Consider the following 17,235-nt stretch of genomic DNA (forward strand, 5'->3'; position numbering starts at 1 on the left):
TGGGGATGTCCACTGCTTGCCCAACAAGAGGTTTCGATTCATACACTGATTTTACCATATATCGAGGGAGCTAAAGTAAACTTGAAACTGGCACCTCTAGGTTTCAGCATTCTGTCTTTGTTGCTTTGTTATGTAACACGCTTGTCTCGACCAAGTGCTTGCTCTTCAGCGCTTTGCTGTGTTGGAATCGGTTAGAGTGACATCACTTCAGTGTGTTGCTGGGCATATTGGGACATCACTCTATGAAGTATATATAAAACCAGTGCCAAGCGATGAGCACAGAGACGAAGGAAGCAGTCAGTCAAACACTGGGTGTTAGGATGTCCAGCCTTTCTCCTGTCATCTTACAAGTCTTTGTCATCATCCCTTTTGTGCTGGTTTTGTATATCCCATAGAAATGCGTCAGCTGCATTTCTGGCAGCACAGACAGGCAGTCACTTGGTAACGACTGGTGCTGTGCCACAGACAGACATCATCGGCCTTTGGTTCTTCAGCAAAGCTGATGACTTCAAGCGTAGTTAGGCTGAGTTGATCACAAAGCAGGTTTTGTGTCTTTGCGAAATACAGATGATGTGAAATATAGTGCAAAAGGCAGTTTTCATGAAATCGCCGCAAGAATCCGCATATTTAAAGACGGGATGTCCTTGTCTACCTGAACTTGACTATGGATTAGTGCAAGCCTTTAGTTTGCACCGAAACTGCCTATATTGCACAACATAGCCAGTGCAATCATTCACAGACATTCACATGCTGGGTTGTATATGGACGGTAGTTCAACTCTTGTAGGCTTTGATTATGGAGAGGCCAAGGCGGTCAAGGGAAGTTACTGTGTCCCAGAAATACCTCCATAAGTTTTTTGATGCTGGCTTCGAAGTGAGCCACAATCAGATTGCCTTGAAGAGGCTGCTAGCTTCGTGGCGGGTCTGAGCTGCTCTCCTTGCCTCTGTGAAAGAGCCAGGATGAAGTGCAATGTTGTGAATACTGCTGCCGTCAATCCAGCTTTGTACAGTGAGCAGGGATCTTGCTAGCAAACTGGTGCTGTTCTTAATGTTTGCGTACCCAGCATTTGCGTGATGAGCTTGTCAGGCCCAGTTTATTTGTGTGTGACTTAATGTGATGTTGTATGTGTGACTTAAATAATGGCCCACCGCTAGATTTGTATGCAGTTCTCCGAAGCTTTGCTTTCTTTTAGTACAAAGAGACACAGACATCACATTGATTAATTATGGTTCACAGCGCAACCAACGCTCTTTCATAGCACTTGATCTTTGCAGTGCACTAGTCAAACACATAAAAGCTCTTTTCAAATTGCTGTGCAATTTTATCTCATTTAGTGCCATGTGCTCACACCTTCACCAGCTCCCAATGTGCTTTAAATATGTTATATAAGCACGTTGCTTCAGTACTTCTGAAATGATAGTTGAATGCTGTTGTGCGCCAGTCGGGTTCGTAAGTAGCTTGCTGCAAAAGAACTAGAGGGACTTCTCTCTACTTAGTGCTGGAGATATTTTCGCTGCAAAATTCTTGGCGGATGGCCTCCCTTGTTTCCTCTATATCACCTTAATTTCTGTCACAAGCTGTCTGTCTTGAAGTAAGAGAGAAAGCATCTGTCAAAAGAGTTTTGTTGATGTTGCGGTCTTTTAAAAAGGTTTGGATAATGGATGCTGGGATTGATTTAAACAGCACAAGAAAGTACTCCACATAATTCATTCAACCCCAAAACAAGTAACTTTGGTTCAAAAGACTTTAATGTGTCTGTTTTGAAGACATATTGGAATCCAGTTGCAATTTTCACAGTTATGGACCTCAGGCTAAATTTAGTAGGAGCTACAAATCAGCTTTCTTCTGTTGCAAGCCAACCTGATGTCCTGCCCAGTGCAATGTTGAGAAGCTGCATCGGTATGTGTTGTTGGTTCACAGCATGATTTTTGAAGTTGTACTTGTTTATCCTTGTCTCACAGTCTAATGGCTGCAAATCGCATTGCACAAGTGTAAAAATGAAACCTGTTATGCTGACCGAAATGATCAAGGGGTCTATATCCTGCATACATGCAATCATTGCTTTAATGGCAATCTCAGTGCTGGCAATCTGTTCATAGGAGTAAAGCATTTTCTGACAATCTTATTATATACTGATAGAGCACTCATACTTTATAGCACAAAAATCTTATTGGTACAAATAAGTCAACACATCCAAACGCTTTACTTAATGTAAAGCGTTTGGATGTGTGTCAGCTTAATGTAAAGACAGTGAACCAGCATTAAACATCAAGTGCTGAAGAAGATTGCATAAGAAGCTTTCACAATGCATCTAAAGCATTCATAAGCCAGTTGAGATGTTCAATGCCACATCATTTGCGACTGACTCTGCAGGCAACCCTTAGGCAGTACTGACCTTGGCTCGAGAAGTACAATACTTTGCTCGTGTGACAATCTCGTTTTAGCATGGTCATCTGACCACCAATATGTTTATGATGAGGCGTTAAGGCAATCCGTCTTTCAAAATGCTATCTGACGATGCTATGGAGTAAATCACTAGCAAAAATACTTAGTCTCGGAGAACTTGCTTGCGAATAATTACATGCTACTTTTGTCGCTTCAGCGCACATTGATGCAAACATGGTGTCACTTTTCTTTTTGTTTGTATTGCCTTCGCAGAGTATAATTCTAAGTTTCTGTATTGAGTACAGACTGAAGGTTTTTGCTTGTCTTTATTTTCTTCTTACATATCTTTATTTAAACTCAGGGTGAAGCCAGAGAGGTGAAAGCTGACAGAGACTTCTTAAGTGTGAATTTCACTATTTGTTACTGTAGGCTCTGTTTCACAGAGTGCATTGATTTCATACTGTTTGGAAAGAGTGCAATCCTGTAGTCAGATTTTGTTTTCATTGTTATATTTGAACCCTAACGTTGTTTTCCCTCTCTCCCTCTTTTGTTGTTATTGCAGAACTGCAACGTGTGTCACTTAGCTGCGTTTTTGTGGTGCCATATCTATTTAATTCATTGTTACCTAGTAGTCAGCAATGTGCGGGCAGCACAAAAAAAAAAAATGTGGGGAATGCAGACCAACTTATTCCAAGACTTGTTTTTTTATTTCTTTTTCTGTTTTGTTCTTGTCATCTTGTTTTCCAAATGTTCTAAAAACCAAAGTTTCTTGCTTGTTCCGGCTGCACATTCTTTCATGGTCTGGGACACGTCTCAGTCAGCATCTCTTATTTTATACCGCCAGTGCAAACGTAATGTAATCTTATGTTAGAAAGTTGTTTCAGAGAATTTGCCTGGTTCTCATGCTTGTCTTTCATCTTCTTTTTTTTTTTTCTAAACGTTCTTGTTTTCAGTGCTTTCAGCTTGCTGAGAATATTAGAAAAAGAAACAGAGAGTATGAAAGAAAAGGATATTCCCTTCTGTGGTTGTTTCGTCGTAGTTGTCAAATAATTTCAGTTTGCATTGTTGATTTACTTGTTTGCGGTGTGAGATCTTTTCTCCTGCTCGACAGCCTCAAATCTGACAATCCCTTTAGCAATGATAGGAGTGCGGTACGGTTGACGGGTCTCCTCGAGGCCATTCCTCCAGCCTCTGCTCACCTCGGATCTCAAGCTTCTCTGCTAACAGAATAGCAGAACTGCTGCACTTACCACATAAACTGGTGCTAACTCTTGCTTTCTGTTAGTTTTTCTGAGCTGTCACAACGCAGCCACATACACTTATAGCTTTTTTGAAGCCGAGTTCGATTCATAGGGGCTAATATGCGGTGAATGTCAGTTTAATCTGCTTTACTGGGAACGTTCTTAGTCAGGATATGCCATGCACGAACTGAACTGACTGACACACAACCCTTTGGGGCCGCGGTTCGAAATGTTGGCATTGCGGGGGTCCAGTTCACCTCCTCCAGGCGTTTACTAACCCCTTACTTTACCGGGCACTATCTAGTGCGAGGACATTGTGAGGCACACCTGGAATTTCACTGCTGCTGAACTGTTGTGCGTTAGATAGCTGCCATTGGCTTTTAGTACATGCCTCCATGTATGAAAGGAGGTCGTTCACATCAGCCCATGAAAATGATATCTGTTACTGCACCACCTATTGAGAACGCTTGGTTTGTTTGGTTGTGAGTTCTTATCCCTACTCTTATCTATGGATGGTCGCTGAATTTACTTCTTACTAATTTGATAGATGATACTAAGACCCTAGAACATGCCAAATAAAAAAAATTATATGCAATGTACCTCATTTGCAAAATTATTAGAGGGATTTGAGAAGCATTTTATGAAATTTTATTATTACTTTATTATTTTAGCGGTTAAAATGGTGCAGTTCTGTGTATTGTTGAAACTGTCATGGACAAATTCATACCGAAAGGTACAGAGCAGAACATTTCTCATGGATAGCGGATCAAAAGAGCAATTTTTCATTGCTATGCATCCACTTGCCAATTATAGTTCAGGCATCAAACTGTGCTCACACCACCTAGAGTGGCCAAAGTGCTAATAAAAGAACATATTCTAGCATAGGCCTAACCTTTTTCATGTTACTTGCCCATGATAGTATGTACAGTCGCGTACAATATGAGCTGCAACACGGTGTCCATGTTCAGAAGGACACCAAGACTGTATGGCAGCGCGGACATACGATTAACTGGAGGGCTAAACATCCTTGATACTACTGGTATGTATTGCACCAAGTTTTCGTATGCATGCGCCGCCGTTCAGTCTTGAGGCTCTTTTCAGCACGTGCACTGTGTTGCAGCTCATATTGCACGCAACTGTACATCATTGTTGCCTGTTCACAAAATAATTGCCTTATCACAATCAAATTAAACTCTACCAGGCTGCCAAATTATGTCCTTAACCACAGATTCAATGGTCAGTATGTAAATTGTGTGGGCATGTAGAAAATAAAAGAACACTCTCTCCCACCCACATAATACGACAATGTGAAGCTTTGATGTAAAGATAGGTAAACTTCAGCCCTGTTGTGTGATGTTAATTTTATTTTATTCCTCAAAAAAACACTTTTTTCAACACATGCCAAAGCCCAGATTGATACCTGCACAGTGTAAGAAATATTTATTCAAGAGATATTAATATAATGCAAGTTTAATATCGTTCTTTTAGTGGAACCGTGTACAGCCTCGTTGTATCAAGGTGTGCTGCATTGTTTATCATGAAAGTGTACAGCACAGATGGTTATATACAGAACTATGTACTATGTTTGCTAGTGGAAACAGAGCAAAAAAAGAAAACATTTATTATATTGCGTGTGTGTCCCCTTGTAATCATATATCATGATGTCGACATAAATAGCCAACTCTGTAGCATGTCTGAAGGCTGTGAGTGTAAATCTGTTCATTGCGAAGTACAATGTTTGTGCAAGCTGCTCAGGTTGATTTGTCCGACCTTTCTCTAATGCCTCTGTTGCTTGTCAACTGATGCAGTTTCTGCGCTATTACTCTGCTGTTACGACAACTGGATAACAACTGAGACTGAACCTGCTGATTCCCTTAGTCACCTGCAAGCAAGATGTCTCAGAATTTCACTCATAGCTTGCAAACTGATTATTGTTAACTTGCCTTTTTCTCTACCTAGGTTGTTGCAAAGTTTAAGGAAAGACAATTAGGAAGTGAGATAATCATTTCAGATAATCATCGCAGAAGCTTGCACATTTAATGTGTGCACCCGTTGAATAAGCAGCTGCTTTCCACGTCTATTGTCTATGTCATAAAGAAGGCATGCTTTACAAGTGGCAGGAGGTCTATTGAAGGGTGTGCTTCATTTTTATCTTTGATAGGCCCTTGCAAAACTTTAGTCAGCCTCCTTGCAGAGGGATATACCTTCCACTTTGCAAGAACGGAATATCCATGACGTAAAAGTTCTTGTGTAACACTTATTGTGAGGCGGATGCATGCGGGCTGGTTGTATGTATCTGCCACACAAAAATGTGTACCGCTGAAATCTGCCATAACAACGCTGGCAGGACACTGCACCTTATGTTTTTTCCCAAAGAACACAGGGCAGTGTTACAGTGAAAAGATGTCATTGTGGAGGAAAGCTGACATTGGAGAGTTTAGCCGATACATACACAATTTATTGTTGCCTTTATTCTGGAATGCAGGCATAAAAATGTGAACAGCTGCATTGGTGGTGGCGTTTGGTGACTTGTTCAAACCAGGACATACTGGAATGTTCTTCTGTGTGACGCTTATTGGCAGGGAGAAGTATAACACTAGAAAGTTTGCGGCACTGTGAGACCATTATGTCAAAAGATTGTGTGCAGTGAAATCAGAGGCCCACATAGTTTAGTTGAGCAGTGTGTCACCAGATGTGCCCACCAATACTGCTAGTGCTAGTGTTTTGATAGAACGGTATGCACTACAGTGTATGTCTAAATTCTTACTAAAATGCTCTGTTGAAGCTTTGTGAAGGGTCCATCACAGCAATTGGCTAACATTCGGCTTGGCAGGATCGCTGCACAGACACAATAAGGCTGTCCGGCAGTATTCTGCATACATCTTATTTCTCTTGATGATCTGTTTTATACCCCTCCTTGGAAGTGTGCTGCCCATTTGAGCTCTGTCCATTCACATCGAGTTGGTAGATTCTCGGGTGAAAGTTGCTCAATATGTGTTTCCTTGCCTTACGTGCTAATGTACCGGTGTGCCACCATGTTAAAGAAAATGTATTGAAATGTATCTCGCAATGTTCCAATGTATTTTATGTCTATTTGTGTGTGTAAGTGTGTAAGTGAAAAATGGCCACAGCAGTCCATTACTTGTCAAGAATTAGGGTAAGTCATGCAGCATATTGCCTCTCCCTTCCTGTCTTTTTTATGTATGTTTCATTATTTTGGTCACTTCTTTATTTGGTTTACTGTCGCTAGTCAAACTGGTGTACAAATCCTTAAAACAAAAAAAGAAAACACTGGCTCACCAGTGCTGAAAGTACACATGGAGATGAATTCTGTTGTTTAGTTAGTGTAGTAGTATGCTTGGCATATCAGTACGCCTCTGGTTTTTGTAGAAAAGAAAAAAAAATGCTCTCATGTATGCAGCAGTCAAGAAAGCAAGTTCATCATGTTAAGCGATCTGCATAGCCCCTTCCAGTGCTTTTGTGTTGCTTATTTCATGAAAGTAACACGCAGGTCATTGATGTAGGGAGACTCCATAAGCAAGCGTTGAGGCTACTTCACTGGCTGAGCACGCTTTCATGAGTATCAAAACTGGACATTGCAGTTAATTTTAATTTACACCAAATTAAACAAAGAACTACCAATGCTTGATGTGCGGTTGCACAAGCAAGGCCATATAAATGAATATCCACTCTAAATTAAATTAGTAATGAGTCAGTGGCATGCACGAACATTTTTTTTAAAGCTGGTGGCACACATGCACTAGTAACTGTACAACTGCCAACAAAATTTTCAGTAGATGGAAGTCGATAAAGTTAACTTCTTGCAACCAGGCACTCCGCCCTGAATTAGAAAGTGCATTCTTTATTGACATCTCCAACAAGATCTCTCTAGCAGTGCCATTATGTGTACTGAACTGTTGCAAGTGCCTGCAAGGCATCTGCTTAAGAGCACTACAATGATGGCAACATGCGTCTTCTGCATCAGCTTGCAACAGTCCAGATGGCACATCTTTTGGCTTTGCAATCTAAACAGCAGGAAGGTGTTCAGTCAGGTACTTGAGCATTTGGGGTGCCCCTGAGTGGCCGGCTGCTTGCCTGGACCATAAGAAAATTGTGAATTTTTCTCAACTTCATTGATCTGAAAATTTGTGTGATGAGATGCATGTACAGTCTTCATTTGGAAGTAATATGACAAAGAGCATATAATGGAATGGGCACTGCAGTGCAAAGCTTAGCAGATCTGAAGGAAGGTCATGCTGTTGAATAATGTGTTTATATTTGTTAAACTTTATGCGGGCAAGATGCAAGAAGGTGCACATGGAAAGTATGCAGTGTCGGAAACATTAAAATAAAAAAGTGAGAATTCTAACGAACTAATTCGAGGAAGGCTCTACGTTTTGAAGATGATGTTTAGCTCCTACTTGCTCAGGATTAATTGTAGCAGCGATGTTAAAGCTTTTATTTAAGAGGTGTATCTATTAATTGAGCTGTAATTGAGATATTGGAGCCAGCACTACTGCTTATGTAGTTCTCCACGTTCCTTAATGAATACAGGCTTGAACAGAGCGGCAGATGAAATAGTGCTGCACATTATCTGCTTCTGTTCAGTTTCTGTGCTGTTCTCGTTAAAGATGCATGTTCATATTGCATGTGATATTCGTGTTTTCTTTGTCTTTTTGCCAGCATGGGTGTTATGCACTCTTTTGGATTTTGACGTAAGGATTTTACCTAAGGCTATGGGTTGGTTCTGGCTATAGTATAGTGTTTAATTCAGCAGATTGCATTTTTGGTAGAGGATTTTGTCATTGCACTGCTCACAGCACCATCTCTTTATGCTATTGCTTTCTGGACTGTTGGGGCTGCCTGACTAGAGCAATGAGATTTTGCCTGCCAGTTACTTTTTGGTTGTGGTTAATGCTACCTTCTTCTCATTGGTGTCCAGTCCTTATAGTAAAACAATGTGCATTGGATTTATGTGTTCAATCTATACCCCTCGTGTGTGACATTACTGTTCGCCACAGGTTTCTTCATACCTTTACTGAATGCAAAAGTGTGTTTTTTTTGTTTTGTTTGTCTTGTTATTTTTCACTGTAATGAATCAAACTCCATTGGTTTTGGCTAACAAACAGAAATAATATGAAAGATCGTTGCAGCTTCAGATAAAAACTACTGTTTGTGAGAGCTGATTAATTGGAAAATTCATAATTCAATGGGCATAAATCCTGTGTGCAATTCCACTAGTCAGTCACCGCAACCAAGATAGCCAGACTCGCACTTGAAAGTTATTTTGAATTCTTGAGTTACATGCCAGCAGCAGGAAGACAAAGGTAACTCTAGCGCAGATTCACACCACCTTTCTTTCGCGAGAAACGCAAGGTCAGCCATCTTGGTTGTGCCAACTAGTTGTGTGGGAAAGCCCACTTGCAAAGTTCCACCTAGGATCTATTATCAGGCAAAGCAGTAATTGACATTGTTCCCTTTCTTCTTGTTCTCTGCATCGGCTACTCAATCAGCTGTGGAATGTCTCTGTAGCAACAGAAACATTCAGCTACAGAATATCTTTAGACAGAATTGACCACATTGGTTACCGAAGTTCATTTGGTGACAGCTGTAATTTTAATTTCTGTGAGTCATCAGGCCCTTCATAGTGCTCATTGCAGTCATTGAGCAGTCAAAAATCTTGTGCTAGTGCACATACTAGTTAGGAAAAGTTGAATTCGAGCACACTGAAGGGGGGGGGGGGGGGGGGTATGCGAAATCACATTGTGAAATCTGCTGTTTTATCTATGGCTGTGTGCTACTGTGCTGTACTTTAAGGAATATGTCATATGATAGCATGAAATACTATACATTTGAGTTCAATATATCAGTGTTTGGCTGTACTGCATACACTGTCATGTATGTATGCGGAGTGGTAAACAACAATATTTTGAGCCTTGTCTGTTATTGCTTTGAATCTGTTGATGTGTTTCTTCAAGTAAGATGTGGTGCGACACTTTTGGCAATCTCACTTGCTATATATTTTGCTTTATCCCTATTCAACTTTTCGTGCTGCATTGAAAGCACGTGTAGAAAATGGCGGCTACCGTTAGGGGGCTGCCTCCATTATTCACATTCAATCAGTACTTACAGTATGATATACTTTATTCTTGTTGCACAGTGGTCATTAAAAGGAGTGATGTCATTGTTTATGTATGTGAATTCTGAACTTTTTGAACCTGCATCCTGTCAAGAAGAATGCAATCTTGTAAGGACTCCTTGGTGTAACATTGTAAGGTTGGAGAATGTTAGCAGATCCATCAGCCTAAATAGCAATCAACATTTTATTTTCCCTTCTGGAATGCCACAGAGTAATGCAGTTATAAAACATATATATTCAGGATTATCAGGGTAAGATTTCTTTTTCTGACAAGCTGGCAGTGTAGCTGGGGCAGAATTTTTTGCCTTCTTTCTTGGCATAAAATTATTGGTCTAAGCCACTGTAAATGCATTTGTGACCGTGCATAAATTACTGTACTCAGAACAAAAGTAGAGTATAGTTTGCATCAAGTATTCATTTTTCAATGCACAGAGCCACTGTGTGTGTTGGTGTAACAGAAAAAAAGTGTAACATCACATATTTTTTTGTATTTATTGCAATAAACAATCAATTTCATGCACGATTAATGGATTGCTGCTGTTTTCCCAATATTTTTTTGTGTGCATGCATGCGTGCACTTGTGCTTCACAAGTGTGGTTGTGCGAACATAGTAAGGAAGTATATCATGTACCTTACAGCATACTGTACCAGTGACGCATGCAAAGTGCAGAAGGGTTGCAATTTAAGCTGGGGCAGAACTATCGGAAGGACGAATTCTCCAGTGTGAAAACACTGTAAGGGAATATGTGCACAGCAGTGCATATAATCCACATGCTGTGTCCTCTCTTTTTGTGCTGTAGGTGGCCTTTCCAAATATGAGTTGTGGTTTTCTGATTAATGCCCTTAATTTCATTTACAAAGTGTTAAATATACAACAACCCAAAATGGTTTGTTGTTTAACTGCAGAAATACTATTGGCTCAATATCATGGGCAGTAGGCAGAAATAGCAGTGGTGGCAGGCTCATGTGATTTTTACTGCGATGAAGAGAAAACGTAATTGTAAGCTCTGCAGTGATGCAGCATTTGAGTGAATAATTGAAGAAGTTTAACTGCAAGAACAATTTTTCTGCTGTTTTACTGGATAACAGTTTGCGAGTCGCAGGTGTTTTAAATGAAGAAGGCTAAATGTATGATATAATGTTTATGAGCTAGCGTTTCTGTGTCAGCTGCAGGAATGTCAGCTCAAAAATTTGGACAACGCTTAAGCTCCTCCTTTAAGAGTGGAACGCTATAGCATTCAAAGATCTCTGACTGCTTCTCACATTTCCCGCAACTGCAATGTATGTAACCGCAATGTTTACCGGGAAATGCTCGCGGCGAACGCTATGCGCGAAGGCAGGCTTTCTGGTAGAAACGCGGCCTCTAGCGTGGGCCGCAATGTGGCGGAGGCAAGCGCCATCTGGAAGGGTTGAAAGCAAACGGGCGCGCAGCTCCGTGGCCTCCAAGATGTTCACGCCGGTCCACGGGAATGGCGGACGCCGTGGCCGGTCTACGATTGGTAGAAACACTGGAAAAGAGGTTTGTTTGAGTTACAGTGCACTAGAAAATATTGTACTTCTAGTTCACTGTAGTTTGAGTTTTCGCGTAACAGAATTATGTTTTGTCGTATATTCAAATTACAATATGACGTTATCATATCTGTATGTTGCGTGTAAGTCGTACTTTACAATTTTGCTACGTATTTTAGCTTGATAAATTCAGTTATTCCTTGCGCCACATGGAGAGCCTGGACGAAAATCATTTTGCCGTAACGACGTCCGTCGCCGGGTTTTCTGCGACGCGGGGCCCTTAATGCTATTGCGTTAAAAGACCCTGATGTTTTTAACGTTGCCGCGTATCGCGCTATCCGAATCGTTCGTTTGCAAATCATGCTAGTCTTAGCTCATTTGCGCTGCCTGAAAACGGAGTGATAATTACTTTGAAAGCCACTTGTTTGCTGTATGTTCAGTCGTCCAACGTTACGCTTACCGAGTTTCTACTGCCACAACAGTGCGGCTGCGCTGCAGCAGACGATAAACGCGTTGATCCGAAACCGAAACTAACTGTAACGCGCTACGGCGCTACAGTCTACGTTTTATTGGCTCGTGTATCTCGAGATAAGTAGGGTGTACGAGAGGCATGTGCAATATGAGGAATACGTGAAAGTTACGGTGGCACCGTTATCATAGAATTACGCCCCCAGCAACCACTTTGCGACTGGTCGATACCGCGAAAAGGGACAGGCGCTGTGTTGCGCTCCCCCAAGCTCGGTACCAAGTTCGCGTGTTCCTGCGCCTGCGCCCATACAATGATGATGCTTCTACCGTCGGCGTTGTGAATGCTTTCGGAACCTTTTTCACTAGTTGATCACGCAGAGGGAGGGCGCGAGTGCGGTGTTTCGAGCGCGGGCGGCTACTGGAAACATATGGCTCTACTCTGAGGCAACAGTACGAGGTCCTCGTCCCGTGACTCGTTCAGAAGCAGTCGTTTCATTGTCACAGCGAGTATCCGCCAACGTTGAAGGCCATCGAGTATCGCTGGAGCAGGTTTCTCGGTCGAAATATGTCGCTGCTTACCAAAGATGAAGAAACTACAAGCGAATCACTGCTCTCGAAAAAACGCCGCACATTCAGAGGTAAGGCCGGTATGTCGGGTACAGCGCGGCACAAGCCACGATCAGCTGACGCGCGGTGTGCTGAGTGCTCGAGATCGCGCGCGCCTGCGTTAAATTGTCGGCGCCGACTGCGCTAGCCGGTCCATATTGTTGCGTACGTACCTCTGCTCGATTTTGGCGATCGAAAAGGTTGCTTGTAGGTCACATTCACGCCTAGCTAATGTACGCCGTGTCTGGCGCTTGCGATTTCGCACACGCCACATATTTGACACTTCATGCGAGCGACGTACTAGTACATGCGCGCGAACTGTGCTTGCTGCGCGCTCACTAATTTTGCACAAATGTTGCAAGCTGATGCAGCTGTTGTGTGTATTGAGGCGTGTGTTCGCAAACAGTACATGCAGCGCTTCATATCTGCGGTCGCTTTCCTTGACGAGGAATGAGTCAACAGAAAAATAAAACGAATAATAGAACAAAAAAAAAAAAAATAAACAGAGCCGCCTTTGAGTCACGGCGCCTTGAGTCTTCGCCCCGGAGCTTGAACAGCTGAAATAAAACGACAAATCGGCAGCGTGACATCAGCAGAAGGAGAACGCGTGTGGATTTCCATACGTACGACCGTCAACAAATTAATTTTTCCTGTAGATTGATTGAATCTGATGCATATGCTGCAGTATAGCATCGAAACTGCAATGGCTTAATTTGTCAAGCTTTAGCATCCAATTAATTAACCCACTGCCTCTGCATGATGTACGTACGTGACTGGCATATTAATGTTGAACTGCACGGTGCTTTATGATTACAAAACAAAGTTGTATCTATACAGCATAGATTAAAGTACATTTGTAACACAAAGCTGCCTTCACTGCACGACATAGATGCTTGCTTTAGCTTGAGGCCTAGCTTATAATATAGCATGACCACCACATATGTTGAGTGCAATTCCAGCTGTCATTTATACTTGCGAGCCAGGTCTAGTACTTATATAATTCTTTCTCTCGTTCATCATCATGAGCATGTGCGTGCCTGAATGTAACCTTCTTCAGGTAAGGTACTTTTCTTTTATTGCTACGTTATGTTGCATGCAGTAGTGTACATGCACAAACAAATGCATTAGATGCGCTTAAGCATTCCTATCTAAGCTTGGCTGCTTTTGAGGCAGCAAGTTCCATGCATAGTTTTTTGTAAAAGCTGTAATTCGGTACTGTGTGGAGGCAATATTCCACCTTTATTTAATTGCAGGGATCTACGATGCCGTGCAGACTCGTCATGTGCTGGCACTTATGGGATTCTTGGGCTTTGTCAATGTGTATGCACTAAGAGTGAACTTAAGTGTTGCCCTGGTTGCCATGGTTAACCACACTGCAATCCTTGCTAACAACACGCCTTCATCAGGAGAGGAATGCAAGGCATATTCGGCAAATAGCACCAAAGAGAAGGTGCAGGTAAGTTGCTACAGGATACATATAGGTTAATAAAGGAAAAATGAGACATCCACCCAATCGTAGCATTTGTTACAAAGAAATAAGATGTGTATTCATCCTATTATATATCCTAGGATGTGTCCATATTAAGCAACAGTTTCATTTGAAGTACCATTTCATGACCCTTTTTAACAGTAATCATCTGCTGCTGTAATAATGCAATAGTAATGCCCCGGTTACATTCTTTCAATGTTCTTTACTAATCATCAAACTTTATAACTCTATGGGGAATGCAAGGATTGTCTATTGGGCTAGTTGGTTCATTATCACAGAAAGAACAACGCTTCAAGATGAGATGCAAAGGAGGAACCACCATTTGGTACCACCACAAATTCGGTATGCTGATCAAAGTCAGCTTTCTGCAATGCTAACTCTGATTGAAGGGCCAGCGTGCAAATTAACTTTCTCGTACTGCTGATAAATTTTATGATTTTCTTTAATTCCTTCCTTTTTGCCGTTTCCTTCCTTGTCATTTTAAACACGGCACTCGTGTAGATTATTTAAAGCTTTAGAGAAGCAAGAAAACAGTGCAAAGAACAGGACTTAATGATGCGTCATCAGACAGCAGCTATCTCTACACAAACACAATGCACATGCATGCATGCACACACTGGGAGATCTATTTTAATTTTTTAATTGAAACAAATTAAAAAGAATAACTTTGGCATATACGACAAAGCTTTCATCACTATTCACCCCTACAGCTTTGTGGGCACAAGTGGGCGAGTGACCTTGGGAGTGTGAAGGCTAATAACTCAAATTGATTATAATTAAACTACATTTTAATTACTGCTTTTATTTTTCATGTCGCAATGGCAGTATTGAAGGAGGGCATTATGGGAAGCCAAAACAATTTATGCAATGTTAAGAATGCCACTCATTGTTTAGATATTTGTAGATAAATTTGCCTTTTTCAGCTTCAATTCCAAAACAGTGCATGAAAAGTGCCAAAAGTGCTGTCCGCATTACGCTTTCAGCTTCACTTGGTTTCCTTACATTACCTGTGCATGTCTCTTATCTTGCTAAGCTCACCTGTGGGCGACCGACCATTACTTGTAGCACTGATATGCGACAATGGATTGGATGCGTCAGCAGGTCATCGCAGTAAGCTGCTCTGCATCACAACAGCGTGGAGCAAAATTTGCGCGTTGTGTCTGGCGCTTATGTGTGCCGTGTTTCGGAATCGTATTGAAAAAGGGGAAATGTTTGCGGACAAATATCTCAACAATGGATGGCATCTTTAATATTGCATAAATCTATTGAAACGTGGGCATTCAAAGCTATGAAGAAAATGTTCACAAACCAAAGTCAAAGTTTATTTGACAACAATGCATAAAAGACACATTTGTCAGAAGCACAAACAAGAAGCACAGAAATAGGCTTGACGGGATCTGTACCCCCTAAGAAATGACTTCACATTGGCAACATGAACGATAGCCACATTTATGCAATGACTACATAGTGCAAAGAAAGTAGATATTATAAATAAAACAAAAACAAACAAACAAACAAATAAAAACAAGGCAAGTGCATCATACAGAAACAAAAGCAAAATGAAAAGTCTTATTGTCTGTTTAGGAGAAATAACCATCTATAACAGACCGTTAGATTGCCGTATTGCATTCGTGAGGTGGGAATGGGAAGATTTCGTGGTCACATGTGTTGTATGTGACATGACATTCTGTGAAACAAGCTAATCTCTCAAGATAGCCACACTTCCATTATTGCACCCTGTTTAGCAGCAAATAATTCTAAAAATCGTGCATCTTTTTGATTCCAAGAGAGGATCTCAGATTAGTTATTGCACGTAGTGCTTTCTTCAGCAAAAAAAAAAAAAAAATTTTTCATTATATTGGTCCGAGTTCTTGTAGCCCAAACAAGGTAACAGTACATGATACGTGAAAAAGAGATGGAGTTGTATATGAGCAATTTAATATTTTGAGGAAGAAAGCTTAATCTGGTAAGGATACCAGCAACACGAGCAAGTTTAGCAGCAACCCTATCGATATGAATATTTCACATTAAATGCTGCTCAGATATAACTCCTAGGGTTTTGACTGATAGAGCAACATCAAGGTAAGCATTACCAATTTTAAAGCACTCTCTATGTTTACTTAACGATTTATCAATCTTAGTTTATTAGTGATAACACTGTGACAGCCAGTCGACCATTTGTGTCTGCTGCACTGAAGGGACAAATAGTGGAGAAAGCATTTTGGCATCGGTTAAATTGTATTTTATAAAAATTTGTTCCCAATAACATAGATTGTCTGGTCTGTATGCATGTGTACGGGTGTTTGCCACTTACATTGCTTCCTATACTTTGCTCTGTCTACTTCCTCCTAAAGTTGCGAACAAACCGGCTCAAATATGCACCCTTCTTAGTCTAGAGCTTAACAGGAGTTGTGAAAGTAACGAGGGGAATTTTTGTGGCTGGTGCAGATCAATCAATATTGAAGCAACTTTTCTTTCCCCCTCAATTGCTTTATTTTTCTCATGACTATTTCAGGATGGAACATTTATATGGAACGAATATGAGCAAGGGATCATACTGGGAGCATTCTTCTATGGCTACGTCATCACCCAGATTCCTGGAGGTCGTCTGGCCGAGCGGATTGGAGCCAAATGGCTCTATGGGCTTGGTGTGCTTGTCACTGCCCTGCTTACTCTTCTGACTCCAGCTGCAGCCTCTTGGAACATCTATGCCTTTGTCACCCTCCGAGTCATGATGGGCCTTGGTGAAGTACGCTTTGTCAGCTCTGCTGCTTCAGTAGACAAATTCCAATATGCTGGATGTCGGCCCCTTCACCAGTGCTTCGCTCTAACCAAACAATCTTCCACAAACTGCCACATTTATTTCTTAACCACGTAGTATTCAAGAGGAAGTGCACTAGTCGATGTTGCATATCTAGATTGAGCGTCGGTTCGTTTCTTGCACGACATTTTTTTTTATGAGTGCTAATCCAGAAATTAGATGTTCTTGCAGTCTTAACTCCCCAACAGCTGTCCTGCAGAACAAAGTGACAACTGTTATGTAAGGAGAGTTAAGCATGTTGATTGAAGTGTGTAAACGGCTCAGAGACAGATGCAAATGTAAGCAGTAAAAGGACAATTGAGTGGTCTGAATATTTTAATGGATGTTCCCACTGTACAAATGTGCAATTCATAAAAGTGCATGTCGTGCTTCTTTTTCTTTATGCACAAGAAGTCACAGTCGTCAGAGGCTAATTTCTTACTCTCTTGTTTAACGATGCTGGTGAGATGGTGCACGTTTCTGCCATGTTGCGTGCGGGTGAACGTGTGCTAGGAATGCTGCATGCTGCACTCGGTTCCTGCCTCAATGACAGGTAGCACTATCAAGGCAAAGGAACTTTTACTGGGCAGGGCTAATC

At 41.4% G+C, this 17,235-nt stretch overlaps 1 protein-coding gene across 1 annotated transcript in view; it reads left to right on the plus strand.

Annotated features, from left to right (window-relative positions):
• Positions 1-11,881: 11,881 nt before the first annotated feature.
• Positions 11,882-17,235, plus strand: part of LOC126536570 (sialin-like) — a 44,943-nt gene continuing 39,589 nt past the window's right edge. The window contains exons 1-3 of the mRNA XM_050183587.3: positions 11,882-12,380; positions 13,602-13,804; positions 16,353-16,586. Of these exons, the coding sequence (XP_050039544.1) occupies positions 12,308-12,380; positions 13,602-13,804; positions 16,353-16,586 (510 nt within the window). The 5' untranslated portion in view covers positions 11,882-12,307. The remainder of the gene's footprint in view (positions 12,381-13,601; positions 13,805-16,352; positions 16,587-17,235) is intronic.

Source organism: Dermacentor andersoni, chromosome 4 (genome assembly GCF_023375885.2).
Source record: "Dermacentor andersoni chromosome 4, qqDerAnde1_hic_scaffold, whole genome shotgun sequence".
NCBI classification, from domain to species: Eukaryota; Metazoa; Arthropoda; class Arachnida; order Ixodida; family Ixodidae; genus Dermacentor; species Dermacentor andersoni.